Genomic DNA, 21,225 nt, shown 5'->3' with positions numbered 1-21,225 from the left:
TGGTGTGTTTGTGGGTGAAAACCCACAAGTGCTGCAGGTCGTGCTGTCGAGGGGTGTCTCTGGGGGTTCCTCCCCCGAGCAGTATTCAGGTGTAGACTCGGAGGATGACACCTATGTGCAGTCGCAGGTGAGTGTTCTTGGGAGAGAATCTCCTCTGTCCGACCCACCTGCAGCCGGGTTATTGCCCTCAATGGGGATGTCAGTGTCGGCAGCTCAGCCTCCGGTGGTTACGGATGCAGGGCCACACCACACAATCTCTGATCCTGTTCCTGGGGCTGCAGATCAGAGAGGGAATGCAGTCCTGCAGCCTGAGGCTTTGCCGGCACAGCAAGGCGCAGTCCGCCTTGCCCCAGGCAGGTGTGGTGCCCGCCAACGTGGTGGCCGTATGCCACCTGGCAATACCGCTTGGGAGCAATCCATCTACGGTATGGCCACCCAACAGGCAGCATCATCCGAGATGATTGCACAGGCCATGGATAGGGTGGCCACTTCCATTGTCCCCCCAGAAAGGCTGATGGAGCGACTGGAGCAGGCTACAGAGTCCATCTGCCAGGCACACAGGGAGGACATGTTGGCGTCCAACATGGACAGGCGGGCAGGACTGGCGACTCTGCGGGAATCACTTTCCATGGAGTCCCAGCGCCACAGGGAAGGCCTGAGGGAAGAATTCCATCACCTCAGGTCGACCCTGTCAGAGCTTGAGGCTTCATCCCATAGAAGGACAGAGGAGCAGCTGGAGCGTCTGACACGGACGCTCTCGGCCGAGATGCAGGCAACTCGTGCAGAGGTCAGGTCATCCCGGAAGTTACTGCAATGGGACCTCCGCATGATTATAATCCAGAACCAGACCTTCCAGACCCGCCTGCTTGCAGCCATGGAGGAGCAAACTCGGGCTTTGCGTGGGCTGCCTCCCATTGTCACACCATCTTCTGAGGCAGCTCCCCCACCTCCTGAGTCAGCTGCAGGGTCTGGCCAGAGCGATAGCGACTCATCTCCCACAACAGAGTAGCCGTGTGGGCCACGAGCCTATGGGGTGTTTTTACTTCCCATGATCCACACAGGTGGATTGTGGCGTGCATCCTGTCCTCGGACCTCATAGGTGGCCCCCCCCTCCCCGCCGGCCCTTTCATGGCCATTTTTTCTTATCATATTTTTCTTTTTCAAGTGTGTTGCCTTGTGTGGGTACCTGGGCATACACTGTATTGTGGCTGGGCACATGCAGGCTTGTCCTGAGTTTGGTTTCGATGCTTGGGTACCTGGCATCCACACCCCTCCTGCTTCCGTTTCCATGGGCTTGCAAAGGGTGTGCCCAAGTGACAGCAAATTACACGGTGACATTGGACTCCCATGAGCTGTTGGGCAGTCCATAGTCAATACTGTGTAGACATTCATAGTGTACATTGTTGTTGCACCTAACTATGCATGATGGTTTGATATGTGCCTCAACTTACATATGTTACTCATGTTTTTCTGGTATTTCACACAGTTCTTCACACAGGCATACTCTCTGGAGTCAGACTACATGTCGGTAGATGTGCAGTGACACTTTTGCGTGGCGCCATCACTGTACATCTGGACGGTGAGGACATACCAGCACAATCAGGTATTGAGACTACCATTGATTACATGCATTGTGTCTTGTTTTGGTGGGCTTCAGGGTGGGTTGGTGTGTAATTTGATTGAAATGACTCTTACACAGGTGTGTAGTAGTGCCTCCATCACGGTTAGCTGTTCAAGTGCGGCTATGTTCCATTTGGGGCACTGCAATTTGTGACACCGGTGTCATGTTGTGAGGGTCAGTTTGTTTGCTCTCACATACCATGACATGGTGTCCTCTGTGGCGGGACTGTGAAGGGATTGGGTGACATGGCAATGTTGTCATGTAGCAATTCGCCTGTGCCAATGCATATTTGATGAATGGAGTTGTGTCTTTTCATAGTTATGCATTGCTGGTGTATGTGTAGGTAGGGGTGCACACATAGTGACACTTCCATGTTAACAATCTCAGGCTGATGTGTTTCTGACAGTTTATTGTCAAGAAATTTTGTGACATTGTCAGGTAGTGTCATCATTGATCGTCAGATGGTATGTGCCAGAGCAGTGTGCACTAGCCAGCACTGTGATTCCTAGGTGAAGAAGTTGGCCACCAGTTGCGTACGGGCTGCCTCCCCCCGTGCCCTTTCCCCTCCCATGCGCAGCGGGCATGCATGTGGTTGTGGATGTGGGGGCACCACCATGTCCACGGGCAGGCCCCGGCGTGTTGCAACGTTGTGCAGGACACATGCTGCCACTATGATCCTGCACACTAGTGGGGGAGCATATAACAGCTGCCCGCCAGAACGGTCAAGGGAGCGAAAGCGTGACTTCAGCACTCTGAATGTGCGCTCCACTATGCCCCGTGTTGCAATATGGGCTGTGTTGTACCTTACCTCGGGTGGCGTGGTGGGGTTCCGGATTGGGGTCATCATGTGGGGGCTGATAGGGTAGGCACTGTCCCCTGCGGAGGTGGTGATGGGTATCATTGGTGGTGTTGTGACATGACCCTGTATCTGACATGCATGCATGTGCAGTGGCATTCATGCTCACCAAGCAGCCATGTATCTCCATGCCGGCCAGCCTCTAGGTCCCGGCTTAGGGTAGACATTCTGTAGATGAAGCTGTCGTGGGTGGACCCGGGATAGTTGGCATATACTGATGTGATGATTCCCTTGGCATTGCATACAACTTGCACGTTGATGGAATGCCAGTGCTTGCGGTTTCTATAGATGTGCTCTGTTGCCCTGGGGGGACGTAGAGCCACATGGGTGCAGTCAATTGCACCAAGCACTTTGGGAATTGAGCCACACCATAGAATTCCTGGATGCACGCCCGCCTTTCTGCAGGAGTCCTGGGGAGATATATGTGCCTGCGGACTGATGGCCGTGCAGTGATGATGTTCAAGACCTGGTGTAGACAGCGTGACTGCGTGGCCTGTGACACACCACCCACTATGGCACTTGTCCGCTGAAAAGATCCAGTGCCCAAGAAGTGCAGTACATTGAGGACCTTCTGCAGGGGGCTGAGTGCTTGGGAGCACAGGGTGGGTGATGTGAGGTCATCCTCCCACTCACTGACCAGGTCCAGTATGATGTGTGCTGGAAACCTGTACCTCCCATAAACCTGGTCATCAGGCATACCGAATAGGCTGGTTCTGGGTGAGAAAATTCTGGCCCTGACTCTCCTCCTCCTCCTCCTTTGGTAACCCACAGCCACTGCTGCTAGGAATGGTATGTTCATCTTTGCACTGAGCTTGTAGGATGTTTTCACGTGAATATTTAGACGTGCCGGGTCACGTACGCCTGCTTCCTGCAGGCGTACGTCTTTCCGTATTGCCTGTTGTAATTTTGCACGTGTCGTGGCCGAGCGTGTGTGACTACATGCTCGAGGTTTACCAGGTTAAATGTACGTTATTAATATTGTAATTGTATTCAGATGTAAATGGTAACCGGGCGTTTTTCACGCGCGCTGTTGAATATGCGATTACTCGCTGTGTGCCTTTGGACCAATGAAATCGGGTACGCGTGCTGACGCGCTCGCGCGGCACGTGTATTTTTTTCACGTGGGTTGGGAAACACCCGTGCGTCATAGGCGCGCTTACGCGCCTGGCCCTTTGGACCAATGAGATCGCGTACGCGTGCTGACGCGCTCGCGCGGGAGGTTTATTTTTTCACGCGGGTTGGGAAACGGCCGTGCGTTATAGACGCGCTTACGCGCCTGGCCCTTTGGACCAATGAAATCGCGTACGCGTGCTGACGTGCTTACGCGGCCTTTCCTCGGATTCCACGCAGACGTGCATGATTTTCACGTGCCAATTCACTCCGTATCAAGCTGGCCACGCGTTCACACACGGAAGACCACGCTCCTGCCCCGAAGGCCGGAATCCTGCCCCCCAGAGCCCCGAGCACGCTCCCACCTGCCATCTGCTGCTGCCTGACTGCCTGCTGCCCACGTGCCCTGCTGTTTGCTGCCTGCACATCAGCCAGGGGTGCAGTTGCTGTGACCACCCCTGCTGGAACCAAAGACTCCCGACAGCCGTACCATCACTCAACAGCCCAGCCCCAGGACCCAGTTGCCCACCCACTCCTGCCTCTGGGGTTGCCATGTCAGGGAGCACAACATCTGGCACGACTGGCAACCCCTGGCCAGGGAGGCAGAGGGGCACCAGCTTCAGTGCCACCGAAGTTGGTGTCCTGGTGGAGCGAGTCCTGGGGCAGTATGATGCCCTCTACGGACGGATGCGCCTCGACAAGGAAGGACGGACCAGGATCTGGACGGACATTGTGACTGCCATCAACGCAGAGGGGGTGGCAGTCCGAGAATTCCATCAAGTCAAGAAGCGCTGGGAGGACTACAGGTCCAGGACCCTGAACAAGGCCCAGCACCTCGTGAAGGCAGTGGATGCCAAGGGGCGGCGGGGCCACTTGTCGCAAGATGAACTTCAGGTCCTGGAACGCATACCCCCAGCGCTCCATGTCCAGGTCCTTGGGAGGCAGACCCGTCTGGAGTCGAGCGGTGAGTGTACATGCATACTGATTGTAAGCTGTGTGTGTGGTGGTGTGCCAGGAGTGTGCATGCTGCACATGTCTTTGTGTGGCCATGTATAAATGTGTGTGTGCAGGGCTGTGAGACAAGCACATGTGTGCCTGTGATGTGTGAGACAAGGATGGTGCATGTGTGTGTGTGTGTGCTTGCAGTGCAAATGCTTGTGTGTGGGCACATGTGTTTGACTGCGCATGTGAGTTGGCATGCTTGTGGTGTGACACATGGATGTTGATTCCAGGTGCATTAGTCTGCAGCGTGTGCGTGTGTGTAGTTGTGAAGGTTGCAACAATGTTGCTACATGGATGCAGGTGACACTGTCATGTTGGAGAGTGAATTGCAAATGTGACATGGATGTTCATCTCATGACTGACAGTTTGCGGAGTGGTACACATGCTTGGATGTGTGCTTTGCATGTGTGCATGTGTATTTGAGTCCGTGTGTATCATGTGATGTGTGGCTCACCTTTGTCTGCTCATGCTGCTGTATGTGAATGTATGTAGCGGGCTGTAGCAATATGGCTGTTGAATGACTCATGTTTGTGCGTTGAGGAGACAAGTGTGTTGGGGATTGTGATGCCAGGTCTGGAGTATGACAATGCCACTCTTGTACAACTGTTATGTGTGTGAGTCAATTGTACAGTGTCCTGATGCCTGTCTCCTGTCTCTCCCTGCCTGCAGCGTCATCTGATGTGGAGGGCGGAGAAGGTGCTGTGGAGCACAGCGGCAGGGATGCCACCGCCAGCCGGAGACGCAAGGCCCGGCTCCCCTCCCCTGTTGTCATCTCGTCGGGGAGTGAGGAGTCCGGTGCTGTGTCCCAGGTCGCAGCTGCCGAGGGGAGGTCCAGGAGGCGCAGGAGGAAGTTGGACTCCTCGGCAGCAGAAGGGGCAGCTGAGACCCCACAGGGTTCCGCGGCGGAAGATGGCAGGGAGTCATCCAGGTTGGTGGTGGGTTTGGTGGAGGAGGAGGCCGTGCAAGGGACTGAGATGGGGTCTGGAGGTGGGCATTCCACTGGTGCTAGTGGTGCAGCACAGGGGCAGGGACAGGAGGCAGCACAGGCCGCCGCGGAGGTGCCTGTGTGTAATCCTGTCCCCGGTCCTGTGTCTGCATCATCTTGCACCAGCAGGGTTGCCCACGTCCGGACCCATTCTCAGGGAGACCAGGCTGTGTTCCTCCATACACTGGGCCTTGTTCCGACCCCCTCCTCACCTGAACCCCCTATGCGCCAGTCGTCCTCCGTGCCATCTTCCTACCCACCTGTCACCTGGGTGCCCTGTGGAGCTGCCTCTGACGATGGGGCCAGGCTGGTGGAGGACACATCCCTGCCCCAGTCGGGAGTCGTGAGTCCAGCAGGGGTGGCCACCGCAACAACAGCACCCCAAACAATGGAGGATGTGCAGGCAGCAGGTGTCAGGGCACCGGCACCAGCACGTCAGCAACAGGAGGAAGAAGGTGGGAGCCTTGATGGCTCGGGGCCATCACCATCAGAGGGGCAGGCATCAGCCGGAGGGCAGGAGGACCCTGGACGTCAAGTGGCTTCCGTGTGGCAGCGGTTGGGCCATGCCATAGATGCGGAGCGGCGGCGGGCGGAAGAGGCGCGGCTCACTATGGTCAGGGCGGATGCCCTGGCCCGGAACAACAATCAGTGAGCCGCAGGACTTGCCCGCCGCCTTTGTATATAGTTCTGTAGTTTACTTGTAGTTAGGTTTCCTTTGTTTTAATGTTATTATTTGGTTGCCAAAGGACAATGCACCACATTTTTGTATATAGACATTTTCTTACTTAGTGTAAATAGTTAGGTTTCATTTATTAGGGCTCATGGACCCGGATCATCATGTTGATAGTTTGAGGGATGTTAATATTTATTTTAATTTTTCACATGAGGCAATGTGTTTCTTCTTTCATTTGTACTTGGATTTAATTTTGGACTTTGACTTTGGACCCCTATTTTACTTTATTTTTGTTAATTAGTGTTCCTGATTTTTTTGGTTGTACTTTTTTATTATTTAGTTTGCATTGCTTGTTTATTGTTATTTTTTATTTTTACCATCCTTGTTTATTTTTAATACATTTTCATTTGATCCTTCAATGTGTTGTATCATCTCATTGCTTTCATGCATGACATGTGGGGTGTTTGGACATTCACTTGCAACATCTGTGTGTGACAGACATGTGTTCATTCATATGATTTACATTGGGTGTGTCACATGTCATTGTGTTTGATATGTGGGTGGATGGGATAGTTGTTTGGGAATTCTTGCAGGGCAGACTGTCCATTACGGTCATGATTGTGTGGGGTTGTGACCCAGGTGAAGGTGGACATGGATGGAACATGGGTGGGGGCCTTCTGGTAGGTGCCCCTGACTGCGGGGGGGGGTGGTGGTGGTAGACATGGGTGGGGGCCTTCTGGCAGGTGCCCCTGACTGCGGGGGGGGTGGGGGTGGTGGTAGACATGAGTGGGGGCCTGGTGGAGGCTGCCCCTGGTGGTGGGGGGGTGGGGGTGGTGGGGGGCATGGGTGGGGGCCTGGTGGAGGGTGCCCCTGCACTGCTGGGGGGTGGGGGTGATAGGGGACATGGGTGGGGGCCTGGTGGAGGCTGCCCCTGCACTGCTGGGGGGTGGGGGTGATAGGGGACATGGGTGGGGGCCTGGTGGAGGCTGCCCCTGCACTGCTGGGGGATGGGGGTGGTGGGAGACATGAGTGGGGGCCTGGTGGAGGGTGCCCCTGCACTGCTGGGGGTGGTGGGAGACATGGGTGGGGGCCTGGTGGAGGTTGCCCCTGGTGGCGGGGGGGTGGGGGTGGTGGGAGACATGAGTGGGGGCCTGGTGGAGGGTGCCCCTGGTGGCGGGGGGGTGGGGGTGATAGGGGACATGAGTGGGGGCCTGGTGGAGGCTGCCCCTGCACTGCTGGGGGGTGGGGGTGATAGGGGACATGGGTGGGGGCCTGGTGGAGGCTGCCCCTGGTGGCGGGGGGGTGGGGGTGGTGGGAGACATGAGTGGGGGCCTGGTGGAGGGTGCCCCTGGTGGCGGGGGGGTGGGGGTGATAGGGGACATGAGTGGGGGCCTGGTGGAGGCTGCCCCTGCACTGCTGGGGGGTGGGGGTGATAGGGGACATGGGTGGGGGCCTGGTGGAGGCTGCCCCTGCACTGCTGGGGGGTGGGGGTGGTGGGAGACATGAGTGGGGGCCTGGTGGAGGGTGCCCCTGCACTGCTGGGGGATGGGGGTGGTGGGAGACATGGGTGGGGGCCTGGTGGAGGCTGCCCCTGGTGGCGGGGGGGTGGGGGTGGTTGGAGACATGAGTGGGGGCCTGGTGGAGGGTGCCCCTGGTGGTGGGGGGGTGGGGGTGGTGGGAGACATGAGTGGGGGCCTGGTGGAGGGTGCCCCTGCACTGCTGGGGGGTGGGGGTGGTGGGTGACATGAGTGGGGGCCTGGTGGAGGGTGCCCCTGGATGGTGGGGGGTGGGGGTGGTGGGAGACATGAGTGGGGGCCTGGTGGAGGCTGCCCCTGGATGGTGGGGGGTGGGGATGGTGGGGGGTGGGGGTGGTGGGAGACATGAGCAGGTGTGCAGGGTAGTCCCCTGTTTTGTGGGCTGCCTGCAGGGGTCGTCGAGGGTGACAGGACCCACCCAGCCTAATCGCGTGTGTAACTTCGCACGCACCCCTGTAATACACGTACCAAGCCAAATCGCGTGTGATAATTCCCGCGCACCCCTGAAATACACGCGCCCAGGCTATTCGCGTGTGGAAATTCCCGCGCACCCCTGCAATTCCCGTAGCCTAGCTTTTCGCGTGTGAAACTTCCCGCGCACCCCTGTAATGGACGTACCCTGGCTTTTCGCGTGTGGGACTTCCCGCGCACCCCTGCAATTCCCGTAGCGTAGCTTTTCGCGTGTGAAACTTCCCGCGCACCCCTGTAATGGACGTACCCTGGCTTTTCGCGTGTGGGACTTCCCGCGCACCCCTGCAATTCCCGTAGCCTAGCTTTTCGCGTGTGAAACTTCCCGCGCACCCCTGTAATGGACGTACCCTGGCTTTTCGCGTGTGGGACTTCCCGCGCACCCCTGCAATTCCCGTAGCCTAGCTTTTCGCGTGTGAAACTTCCCGCGCACCCCTGTAATGGACGTACCCTGGCTTTTCGCGTGTGGGACTTCTCGCGCAGCCCTGCAATTCCCGTAGCCTAGCTTTTCGCGTGTGAAACTTCCCGCGCACCCCTGTAATGGACGTACCCTGGCTTTTCGCGTGTGGGACTTCCTGCGCACCCCTGCAATTCCCGTAGCCTAGCTTTTCGCGTGTGAAACTTCACGCGCACCCCTGTAATGGACGTACCCTGGCTTTTCGCGTGTGGGACTTCCCGCGCACCCCTGCAATTCCCGTAGCCTAGCTTTTCGCGTGTGAAACTTCCCGCGCACCCCTGTAATGGACGTACCCTAGCTTTTCGCGTGTGGGACTTCCCGCGCACCCCTGAAATACACGCGCCCAGCCTATTCGCGTGTGGAAATTCCCGCGCACCCCTGAAATACACGTACCCTGCTGTAATCGCGTGTGGGACTTCCCGCGCACCCCTGTAATACACGCGCCCAGCCTATTCGCGTGTGAAACTTCCCGCGCACCCCTGTAAATGATGTACCCTAGTTTTTCGCGTGTAGGATTTCACACGCACCCCTGGAATTCCCGTAGCCTAGCTTTTCGCGTGTGAAACTTCCCGCGCACCCCTGTAATTGACGTACCCTGGCTTTTCGCGTGTGGAACTTCACACGCACCCCTGATATCGACGTGGCCAGGGCAATCGCGTGTGGGACTTCCCCGCACCCCGGGATACACGTACCCAGGGCAATCGCGCGAGTGACTTCTCGCGCAACCCGTTGTACACACACGCGCGAATTGTTGAACAGTGGGTGTCCGTGTTAATGGCGTACACCTTTGCACCTCATTTGTCCTTTGGGGTCACGGTATGGCCCATTGCTGTATGTGGGTGGTATTTGTTGGCGCAGGTTTTGGCGCACTTTCGTTAAGTGCGTCGGGACGCTACCGCCTGCTTACTTGTGGCGTACGTTTTTGGGCCTGTGCGCTGGTTTGATCGAGCGCTGTTTTGCCCTGTTCGAATCCATGAATACGTGTTGCCGGAGAGCGTGTGGGCGTTCCGCGCACTTGCCTCCTGTACTTCCCCGTGCCGCCCACATTCTTCCCCATTCCGAGTGTTGTGCCCCATTTTATTCCCCATTCCGAGTGTCCCGCCCTGTGTTCCGCCTACTTTAGAGCTGTGGGCTGCGCTCGGAGTGATAGCGCAGTGGCCGTGGCGCACGCCGTTGGTTGACCTGTGCGCCGGCGTGCGCCGCGCACTTTTTCAGCGCACGTCCTATGCTTTTCTTACGCACGGACTTCCATGAATCGACGTGCGCTGGTTTCCCTGCGCTTTTCGCTATTTTTCGGCGCAGCGCACGTATAGGCCCCTCTGCGCCGGAATTTTCGGCGCAAATTTATTCCATGAATCGGCCTGTTAATGTTTACAATAGAAATGAAGCAAGTGTGTTCATGTAAGATTATTCAATGTATTGGAATTGTTTTATTAGCAAATACAAAACATGGAATAGGTTAAAAAGGAATCCTCCTACAGAATTTGAGAAAGCATTTGAACCCATACTTTTCTCAAGGTGCTGCGACAGAAGCTCCTTCTAACCTGCATTGCATTCCTTTCCACCCCAGGGGTACTGGTCATGATGTCCTCGTTCACCCTGGGCATCGCAGGAATTGGGGCGGCTCGGAAGCTTCATGAAGGCCTACTGGAAAACAAAATGCGCACCCCACAGTCGTTCTACGACACGACTCCCATAGGACGAATCATCAACCGCTTTTCCAAGGACATATACGTCATCGATGAAGTCATCCCAGGCACCATTCTCATGTTTCTGGGAACCTTCTTCACTTCCTTATCCACCATGATCGTTATTATATCCAGCACGCCGCTCTTCGCAGTCGTTATCATCCCATTGGCCTTTGCTTACATCTTTGTGCAGGTTCGTTTTAATTGTCATAAATATGTGCTTTTTTATGCAGCTGCGTTCTAGTAATAATATTGGAACAAACCAAATATCTTTCGAAAAAAGTATCTTGCTAACCTTGTAATAGAATGGGATGAAGCAGAAGCTCTAAACTTAAAGCTCAGGGTGTTTCTAAAAAAATGCAGGATTATTTAATTGCTAGTTTTCTATTGGTGCTTGAGGAAGGTAATTTTAAATTGTAATAGGAATGTAGGTTGTAATAACAATGTTCTTTCTTTACAATTAAAGTTCATTCAAATGTAGACCCATCATTTGAATAAAAATATTCTTTGCCTGCCTAACTAAGTCGAATTGCATTTACAAAATGTTCTCAATGCAGTTACATAACTGCAAATATCACAGAAAGAAGACAATGGGGCTCATTGCAAGTGTGTTGGTCTGGAAACAACAGTGCCGGAAAACTTACCAGCACCGTTGTTTCCGGACTGGCATATTACAGGTCTGCCTGCCGGAGCCACCATGCCCAATAGGTCTGACCCTGCCGGGCACAGCAGCCACGGTAAGCAGACCATTGCAGAAGCACCAGCACCGGTAGCAACGGTTCGGGTGCTTCCGTGGTATGGGAATGGGGACTTACAATTTACCGGCGCCTGACTTTGTAATGCCCCCGTGCCACCGGGAAGTCAGTTGCCAGTAAATATTTACGGGTCCGGCAGCAACCCACAGGTATCACCGGCACGGTTCCCGCCAGCCCCATAATGAGCCCCACTGACATGCTATGATCCACGAACAGACAGGGATATAGGGTGCAACATGAAAGCCTCTTCATGAGCCAGTTATGTAAAATACAAAATTAAGGACAGGAAAGCAAGTCTGATAAGTTGCATTTTAGGTGGAGAGGATCCCAAGCAGGGTGCATCAGAAGGATGCAATTGTGCTTGCACACATGACTGCATTCTAGCGAAATCTGTCAGCATTGGAAGAGTAAAATACTACCAATGCCGAGACAGAAAATGGTAAAATACCATTGTAGAAAACCAGGGAAAAACAACTCCTGACACACGTGTTGCTCACATCAGAGTTCATCCTAGAGAATAGCTTGTTTGGAAAAGCACTGGGAACTCAGCACACATGAAAACAAAATGCTCAGAAGCATACGATGGCACAAACAATATGCAAAAACAGGAAAGTAACTCTGGGTACCTTGGATTAGTAAAGCGCTATCCATGGGATAGTAGAAATACCATCCTATTTAACATGGAATAAGCAAAAGCGACCCACGGTGCACTCTCACTAGAGCTCATCGGGAAAGTATAACCCGTCCAGGTGGACGCTGATAACCAATTGCATGTGAAAACAACCTGTTAAGAAGCACAGGGTGACGCATAACATGTGCAAAAACAGGAAAGACACTGGGAAAGTTCCCATTTTTCTTTCCGATTTTTGCATATTGTTTAGGAGTCCTCCTATGCTTCGAGCATTTGTCTTTCGATATATTGAATCTGTGCAAACATGTGCCACCCTGTTCGGTGTCCAACTCCCAGCCCACACACCCCACCCACATATGCAGGTATGTTTTGTATGATGCTGGAGGCTTCAATGTGTAACATCCTATTGTATTCCTGTATTGTGTGGTTTGCAGTGGTGCAGGTGACTTTGAAGAAGGTTCTTATGTATTTATTTATTTGGGGCAACAGAGCCCTCTATAAAGTGATAGGAGGACGGGGGAGTTAGTAACGAGGGGTATAACATAGGAGTAGGGACCCAGTGATGAAGGGGGCAGTGGTGATCATCCTGATATGCAGGCAAAAGTGAGCTAGCACCAGGTGACAGTAGTAGCACCCCTGGGGTTTGCATAGAAGCGAGTACAGTGGTGGGAAGAAGGAGTGGGGGAACACAGCAAGCAGGATATACAGAAAGGGGTGAATGCTTGCAATGTGCATGGGAAGTGACCCATTACGATAGAAGAGGGGTGCTGGACGGCCCCAAGTGTTCGATCCTCAGGGAGCGCAGGGGTAAAGTCAAAATTGTTGAGGAAGAGCATGTCCTTAAAGAGCAGGGTCTTGAGCCTCGCCCTACTGCCAAAGCATGGGGGTGAGTCTGATGTTGACAGGGAGGAGGTTTCATGGTGTTCGGATGTAGAATGATAAGGACTGCCCCAGGTCCATTCTTTCCAACAGAGGCGTTTTCCTAGTCTACTCAAATCTTGGCTTCAGCTGGAGCACTGGATGCCACCAATCCTAAGCTTTGCGCAAGGTAGATGGGAGGTATGAGGATGACTTCCTTGTAATTGATGCAGCAGGATATGAATCATATGCCCCCCGGTGTGGGAGCCAGTGCAGTTTGATCGAGGCCAGTGTGATTTGATCGAATTTGTAGAGTACTTGAATGAGATGTGCGACCACATGTAGGACACTTCTCATGGTAACTGGGTTCTTTGGGAGTCTTCCTAGAACAGCATTGCGACTTGAGAGCTTGCACGGTGTATCAGAAGTTGGTTGCTGGGTGGAGGTGCTTGATTTTTCTCTGGAGGGAGAGTTGGTACCATGCCATTTACATCTTTATAGCAATGTGTGTCTTAAAGGAGTAGTGTCTATCGATATGGAAGCCAATGAACTTGGTGTGAAGCCCTTGAGGCTCATGGCAGAGAGCTATGCCTGGATGCCTGTTTGTTCAGTTTTCGTGGTAAAAAGTAGGAATGTGGTCTTAGCGTTGTTGAGTTTTAGGTTAGCACTGGACATCCAGGACTGGATTAGTGGGAGGCATGCCTTGAGCCTGTGGATGTCTTCAGTGAAGGAGAACTTGGGGTAAAACTGAATGCTCACAGCATGCAGGTGGATGTGGTTATTATGCAGAGAAAGGGGGTACCAAGGGGTTCCATATACGGGTTGAAGATTATGGGGAAGAGGTTGGATCCTTGTTGTAGTCTGCAGTTGATGGGTAGAATAGGTGATCTGCAGGAATCTATCTGGAGAAACTGACAGCACTTAGTGAGCTAGGACTTGAACCATAGAAGGACGGTCTCACTGATCCCCATGTGACGATGTTGGATGCCAATGAGAGCTAGATGTCCTACTATGTCGAACATGGCCTAGAGGGCGAGGACAACCAGGAAAAAGGGTTGTCGGACATCGAGGATGTTGAGTGCATTGATGATCACTTGGCTGGTTGCCATTTCGGTGCTGCATCAGGGTCTCAATCCGGATTGGTAGGATTCTGAAGGATCTTGCCTAGGAAGTGAGGATTTGTGATGGGAAGCAGTATTTGGGGACTGTGACAAGGAAGCTGTGGTAGTCGAGGACTGTCATGAAGAAGAGTGTAGTGGTGGTAAGTTCATTGGGGTCAAATATGGATTTCTGGAGGAACGGAGGGCTTTGGGTGTTGAAATGAAAGTGCCTTGAGTGAGGGATCTGTTGATCATCAGGAAGGGAAGGAGTGCTTCTGTAGAATGGTGCCTGGGAACATGTAACTTATGTCTGATGTAGCTTTGAGAGATAATATGGTAGTAGTCAGGCTTTCCTTGGTGAGTCTTTTGAATGATGTCTAGCATATCGCAAGTTCATGTGATGGGCCATATGACTTCTTAGTTGTGGTATTGGCATCTATGTGCTGGCAGATGTTCTTCGTCGATAAGATTAGCAATATTCTTTCAATTTAGGAGTTAAAGGTGGTGGCTTTTTCGATGTATAGTGGTATCTTTGGTATGCTTCTTCCTTTCAGCAGCATTTGTTTTGGTCCTGGGGCCACTTGCAACCTAATAGCTTGTCACAATAGTGCAGAGGGGTTTTTCAGAGGCATTTGTCTGGCACAATTGACATCCTGTGATTATTGTGCTCCTATCAGAGCATTTTGGTTCAAATATATTCTGTCTCAGTAGGTTTTGCTTGCTGCTTGTATCTTCAGGTTAGAAACTAAAGCAGGAGGCACTTGACATGGCTGCATTTCTGGTATTATGCAACCAATATACTACGTACTATGTATTTTCATATAGGGGATCAAAGGAATGTAAACGTGTATGGCATTTAAATCAGTGGTCTGTAGTAATTGTGCTGTAAAGCACATTTGCCAGAGCTTTGATTCCGACTTTCCTCCCTCCCATGACTTAAGCAACCTCTCACTTGTGCATTTTCTCAATCATACCAAATGGGAGTGGGATGCCCTAGATCAACCAGTGGCCCTTGTACAGGAACCAGAGCTAAGGAAGCGTGAAACTAAGTCCATTTCTACAATAGCGACAATACAGGTATCAACATAAACAATGATTTTAATGAAAGTAAAGACACGAACTGTCTAACAATTATAACACCAAAAGATGCAATAAGACTTGCTTAAAAAACAACAACATCTAAATCATAAATTCATCAAGCACATGTTTTTTTTTTTTTTACATTGGAAAAATGAAAAGCAAATCCATTGTTTAAATGGTCATGTAAAGGACACCTCTAGAGGCTTAACCTTAACTAAAATAATACATATGCACAATGCCTAAAATCTGCAATGATCACCCCTCAAGTTATATCTATAGAAAGGACACCTTCTAAAAAAGTATAAAATACCAAACAACACTGAGTCGGTTGCCATGCCCTTGTAATGCTCAAATGGCCACCTAAGTCAATGGCCCTCATTACGACCCTGGCGGAAAGTGACTGACCTGACCGCCATAGCGTAAATAGCGTTTCCGCCATCGCACGACGGAGCAAAGTGTGGGCAATTCCGACCCATCGGGCACGAGCACTACGCCATGGCGGAAGTGCAAAGTCCGCGATGGCGGAAATGTCCCCAAAACGCGCCTCACCGCTGTCGTACGGCGCCCTAGGTGCAATTCCGCCACCCATCTTAGCGGTCACCGTAATGAGTGACAACCGGAAAGTACGGTGACCGTAAACATACGGAAACGGAAGTAAAAACATGGGCCCGGAACGGGAAACAGCACGCCGTACACCTATAAAATCAGAATTCCCACACAACCATTAAAAATACTACCCTGAGACACATCCCAACCCGTCATCCACCCCAGTGAAAGCAATAGAAATGGGAAAAGTAGCGAAAAAAGCGTGCGACCGCAAGCGGCAGGTCCACTTCTCCCGTGAGGAACTCACCGTGCTCACAGAGACCCTCCAGGAGAATGCTGCCGTCGTCTTCTCCACGCAAATGACCAGGACGGCACTTGCGAACAAGAAGGCCATATGGGCCCTGGTGGCACAGCGGGTAAGTGCGGTGGGGACCGCACCCCGCAACCCACAGCAATGCAGAAAGCGATGGGACGACCTGCGGATACGCGTACGGAGCATACTATCCGCCAATCGCAACATTGCCACAGCTACCGGGGGAGGATCGGAATCACCCATCAAGTTGACCCCCTGGGAAGAAATCTGTGCCTCCACCATTGGAATGGAGAGTATAGAGGGAGTCGGAGGGATGGAGAAAGGAGTGCAGACATCCGAAGAATCCGGTAGGTGGGCCAACTAATACAATGCCAAATCCACAATGTCCAATCATGTGAAGTACCATGTGTCCACATAGTGCAACAGTAACACATGTCCAGGAGAACGTCCACATACATTGGCCTGACAGCGCACTTTAAAACTCACATTAAATACATAAATAATTAAAAACCCTAAAAACACCCTCTACACGTGCAGCAGGCACACCCTAACTGCAGGCTGCAAAACAACTGCATCCTCAATCCACACAAAAATGAAACCACCTCCAAGGCCCCGACCCAAATCACCCTCAGGTACCACCCCAATGCATGTGATACATTGCCATTCCAATTTCAACAGACCCATGAATAACGCTCGCCCTCCTTTACTCCACCACAGGGTCTGATTCAAACGACGAGCTCCAGGACACCCCTACCAGCACACCTGCAAAGAGGGCCAAGACCAACGGCCACAGACCCTCCACCTCAGCTGCATGCATCAAGACACGGCAGCAGCACAAATCAAGTGGCAGCACACAGGAGGGAACATCAACAGGCACCCCAGCAGCCAGCATGCCCACAACAGCACCACCACAGGTCCCCCCAATGGATGCCACAGAAGGCACTGCCTCTGGTGGCAGCAGCACCATAGGTGACACTCCATTAATGGCAGCATGCTCCGACACAGAAGATGGGGATGTCGAAGTAAGATCCATCCATGACCTGTCTCAATCCCCCTGTTTGTTTCATCCCGTACACCATGAGGATACCACGCAGGGGCACCCACAAGACGACGACTGGCCATCCCCCACAAGCCCTGTGGCAAGGCAACATGAGGTGACCAGCCCCTCTGTGACACCACCGCAAATGGCCATGGCACAGCAGAGGCAACAGTCCCTCGACCAGGTGATCGTGCAACAGCAGCAACTGGCCACGCTCCTCAAGGACCATGCTGATGAATGTGGGGGTACTAAGGCAGCCATAGAAACAGCAACTGAGACGCTTAGGGCAGAAATGGAGAGAAGCACCGAGAGCCTGAGAGTACAAATGGAGAGAAGCACCGAGAGCCTGAGGGGGGAACTGCATGCGACGTCCAAAGACGTATGTGCTGAACTTGCCGCTGTGCGCCGTGTGCTCACTGAGCTCTCACAAACCCTTAGGGACATGCATGGACGTGAGCAGGCAGAGACATCATCCGTTGCAAGTTCCGTCCAGGGCAGCCCCCAACGTAGATCTGGGAGGAACCTGCGCTCCACAGGCAGGGGTGCCCCTGATACCCGGAGAGGGGGCTTGCAATAGCGTCTGCCCACTGACAATGAGCATCTTTGGACACTGGTGTTCGGGGGGGGGAGGTAGGAGGGTGGAGGGGGTGTGTTGGGCTTTCTTGGGTGGCGGGTCGATGGGGTGTGTAACATAATTTCACATATGCTATAAACATTTCACAATCATCCAATGAGATGTGTGGACATTGATCTTTGTGTACGAGGCCTTTATAGGCGTACAGTCCATATTGTGCATGTTCCAGACACACACAGTGCCACAAGTCCCGTGTCCATGTATCAGCCACCAGGCGTGAGTGCTAGAAGCATGAATCAATGAGAATCTGACGAATGTCACGGCCCTCCTGTGCCTCGCGGACTCCTTGAGGTGCTGCCACATCCCCACCCTCATCATGACCATCTTCAGGTGCTTGCAGTTCTGCGTCAGGGGGCATGGGCACATTTCTACGTACGCACATGTTGTGTAGCATGACACATGCCATGACCATCTTTGCAACCTTCTCATGGCGGTACAGGAGTGCCCCGCCAGACCTGCTGAGGCAGCGGAAACGAGTCTTCAGTAGGCCGAATGCCTGTTCTATGACTACACGGGTACGTGAGTGGGCATGGTTGTAGTCCTCCTCATGCTGGTTCTGTGGGTTCCGGAGTGGTGTAAGGAGCCATCTCTTCAGTGGATACCCGGCATCACCTGTATGTGGACAATAAAGGATGTTTGTGGAATGACATTGCTACGTACGCATCCCCCCCCTTCCTGCCAGGTCATTGCCGCATCACATACCCCACATTATCATGCATGAAATGAGACTCACCGAGTAGCCAGGATCTGTTCCCTGTGTGTCGCTCCATGTAGCGTGGTATTGTAGAGTTCCTCAAGACCATAGAATCATGGGTTGATCCAGGAAATCGGGCACAACAATGTGTAATGATCCTGTTGGAGTCACACACCATTTGTACATTAAGAGAATGAAATTGTTTTCGGTTGCGGTACTGGGTCTCCATGGCATGTGGGATGACCAATTCCACATGGGTGCAGTCGATGGCACCAATGCAACCCGGTATGCCGCCAAGTGCATGGAATCCCACTTTTGTGTTCGTAATTTCCTGCTCCGTGCGTGGTAGAGAGATGTAGTCGTCTGCGTGCTTCAGGAGGGCATCGAGCACTTGCAATAGTGTCCGTGAGAACAGTGGCTGTGAAATGCCATGCAACTGTCCGACTGTGTGCTGGTAGGTGCCTGTGGCCAGGAAGTGGAGTACAGACACCACCTTCAGTAGGGGTGGGATGGCGGTTGGGCTATCTATCATGCTGACAAGGTCAGCCTGTGTCATGTCCACAATGGCGGTTATGGTTTCCCGGTCCAAACGGTAGAGGGTGTGGATCTGCTCATCAGTGAGGTTGAACGGATGAGCTCGGAGGCGTGGGATTGCGGGCTGCCTGCGTGGTGGTAGTGGCTGTGCTGGTGGGCCTTGCTGGCCCTGCCTTGCCCTCCTCCTCCTCCTGCGTCTCCTCTGTGCGGCCGGTTGTTGTAGTAGTTGGTGTTCGTCTTCTTCTTGAAGTTGGAGTACTTGCAGTGCTATCAGGTCCCCCAGGGCCAACATCGCTAGTCCTGCCGGTAGCATTTTGGAGTGGGTGTGGTTGTGGGAGGGGGTTGGGTGTGCAATTTATGTGTTTTCAGGCTGTATAGCCTCCACCTGTGGTGATTCATTCCACCTGTGCCAGCTGCAATCCCCTTTGGGCGAGCACCGTACCGAGGTTCACCGACGGGCGGGGCGTCCCATTTGTGAGTGAAGCCAGTTGCCATTTTCACACACTGCCGCACTACATGGATGATATTGTGATTTCAAGCGGTCACAGATGCCTTTTCGACGTGTTGTTGCAAATGTGGAATTCGAAGGACATCGCTTTCGGTTTTCAGCTAGCGGCGAGGAGACGCCCACAGGTCTGACTGCAAATATAACGTTCTATTGTTTAATGTCCTTGGGACAGGGGCCATGGCGAGAATGCTATGATTGATATGAATAGTATGGGATGCGCAATAGCGTAGTGGACAAAAAGGCAGGACGTTCCCAAATACATGTTACTTCACAACACTAGAATTCCGGGCTGGAGAACAGTGGATTTTGCAGACTGCATTACGCACAGACTCCATGGAGGTTTCAAATGTGATGTGAGTAAATAATCAGGCGTTTTCATACCGGGATGAGGGAATGATGTATGGATGCATGGATGCATGGACAGATGATTTGATGGAGAGTTTGCCATGTACAGGGCTTTTTGGAATCTATCCACCTCCCCTGCGCTATGTCATGCAGAGCTGCCATAGTGGGACCATCGTCTTTCTGCCCTTGTTGAACCCTCCCTGTCTCGACGCCCCTTCAGGCACTTGTGTCTATGCACGTTACTAATCCCATCTAATGGATTCTGTCTTCACAGACGCATGCACACAAACACTCGTTTGTAATGGTGTTTTCACCTCGATTTTTATGATTGTGATTCGCAAGTGATTTTAGGGTGGGTATAATCCTTTTGAGTGGGCTAGCATGCATATGGCGGTAGATTTAGTGTGATCATTGAAGTGAGTTATACAAATTTAGTTCTGATGGCCATACTATTCTTTTTCATTTCATTTGGGGGACAGGTATCTCCTCCCCTTTTGCCGCTGCCATCTGTACACCACTCCTGCAGATGGCTTTTACTCCCGACACCTGCTGCTTCGTGTCAATCAGTGGAGCACCATTACGATCTTATGGGACGATCGCCAATGGGCCACATGCCCTTACGCAGTACTAGTGGCTAGGAGCAACATATCGACCTTTCAGCTGGACTAGTGTCTACCTAATGGGACGGCCCTGCGGTTCTAGGCGCTTCCGTGTTGCCTTTTTGGACGTGAATGTAGCCCCTGTGTACCATGATGTAACAGGGCGTCACACAAGCAGAAGCTGGTCATTTATTGCGGATGCTGCCCACAATACTGGAATGTATTTTGGAGTCATGACCTAATGGCTGTATGGCCCTTGGTGGTTTTGTGGTGCAGTAAATTTCTATTCTGTTTTTGTTTGTCTCATTTTTCTGCTCATGTTGCTGTACTTGGACCTTCACATGCCTGTGCTGCATCAGTGCGGCAATGGTGCCATGGCAGATATGGATGCCCACTCACAAGGCACTTGGAGCCCCTGGATTCATTTGTTAGTTGGCATGCATGGGTGACTTGTACATTTCACTGGTTGCATTGTGTGACTTCATTGCACCTACGAGGAGTTGTGCAATGTGGCCAGGGAGTGGTGTACAGGCACTCAGTAGGGCCGTTTACGGTTGATTCGCGATGCCGTACTTCTCACCATGGCGGAATGGTACTTTCCGCCATGCTTGATGGCGTTAGGTACATGTCCGCTAGGGTTGGAATTCGCGTACCGTTGCGCCACGGTGGTAATTACGGTTTGGCATGGCGCGCGTGCGCGTACTTGGTGCAGTTAACGTTGGCGTTCACTACGGTGTCGCGAATGGCATCGTACTTTACGGTGACGGGTCATAATCGCACCGAGCGCTATTCGATGGCGGTATTGCATTTCCGCCATCGTTTTTCGATTTCCGCCAGGGTCGTAATGAGGGCCAATATGATTACTTCCAGTGGATCACTATGATTTTAATGAACAACACAAATGTATAGTTCTGACAAGTCTCTCAACAAACATCCAAATATGTTACAAAATGATAAAATATGTTATTATCACTAATGCACATTACAATTTGACAGGACATGTACAAACATCACATATCTGGAGAAACAGTCTCTGCAAAATTGCAAAATAGTGCACAAAATGTTTTTGTTTTAAACCACCTTAAAGCGCATCATACATAAAAGTGCTAACTCGAATACAGTCATACTCAAAAGAAGTGGTGTGGGGTTTGTATACAGGTATCCAACTAGTGGAAAATAAGTCCAACACACAAC

General features: G+C 52.3%; 1 protein-coding gene across 1 annotated transcript in view; it reads left to right on the top strand.

The window, feature by feature from the left end:
* The window catches only part of ABCC3 (ATP binding cassette subfamily C member 3), an 804,906-nt gene that overhangs the window by 625,848 nt on the left and 157,833 nt on the right, over window positions 1-21,225 (top strand). Inside the window, exon 23 of the mRNA XM_069654461.1 lies at window positions 10,278-10,588. Coding sequence (XP_069510562.1) covers window positions 10,278-10,588 — 311 coding nt within the window. The remainder of the gene's footprint in view (window positions 1-10,277; window positions 10,589-21,225) is intronic.

The sequence above is a fragment of the Ambystoma mexicanum genome, chromosome 3q (assembly GCF_040938575.1).
Source record: "Ambystoma mexicanum isolate Mex_15411 chromosome 3q, UKY_AmexF1_1, whole genome shotgun sequence".
Classification (NCBI taxonomy): Eukaryota; Metazoa; Chordata; class Amphibia; order Caudata; family Ambystomatidae; genus Ambystoma; species Ambystoma mexicanum.
The sequence above is the reverse complement of the archived record's forward strand: the minus strand, read 5'-3'. Positions and strand labels throughout refer to the sequence as shown.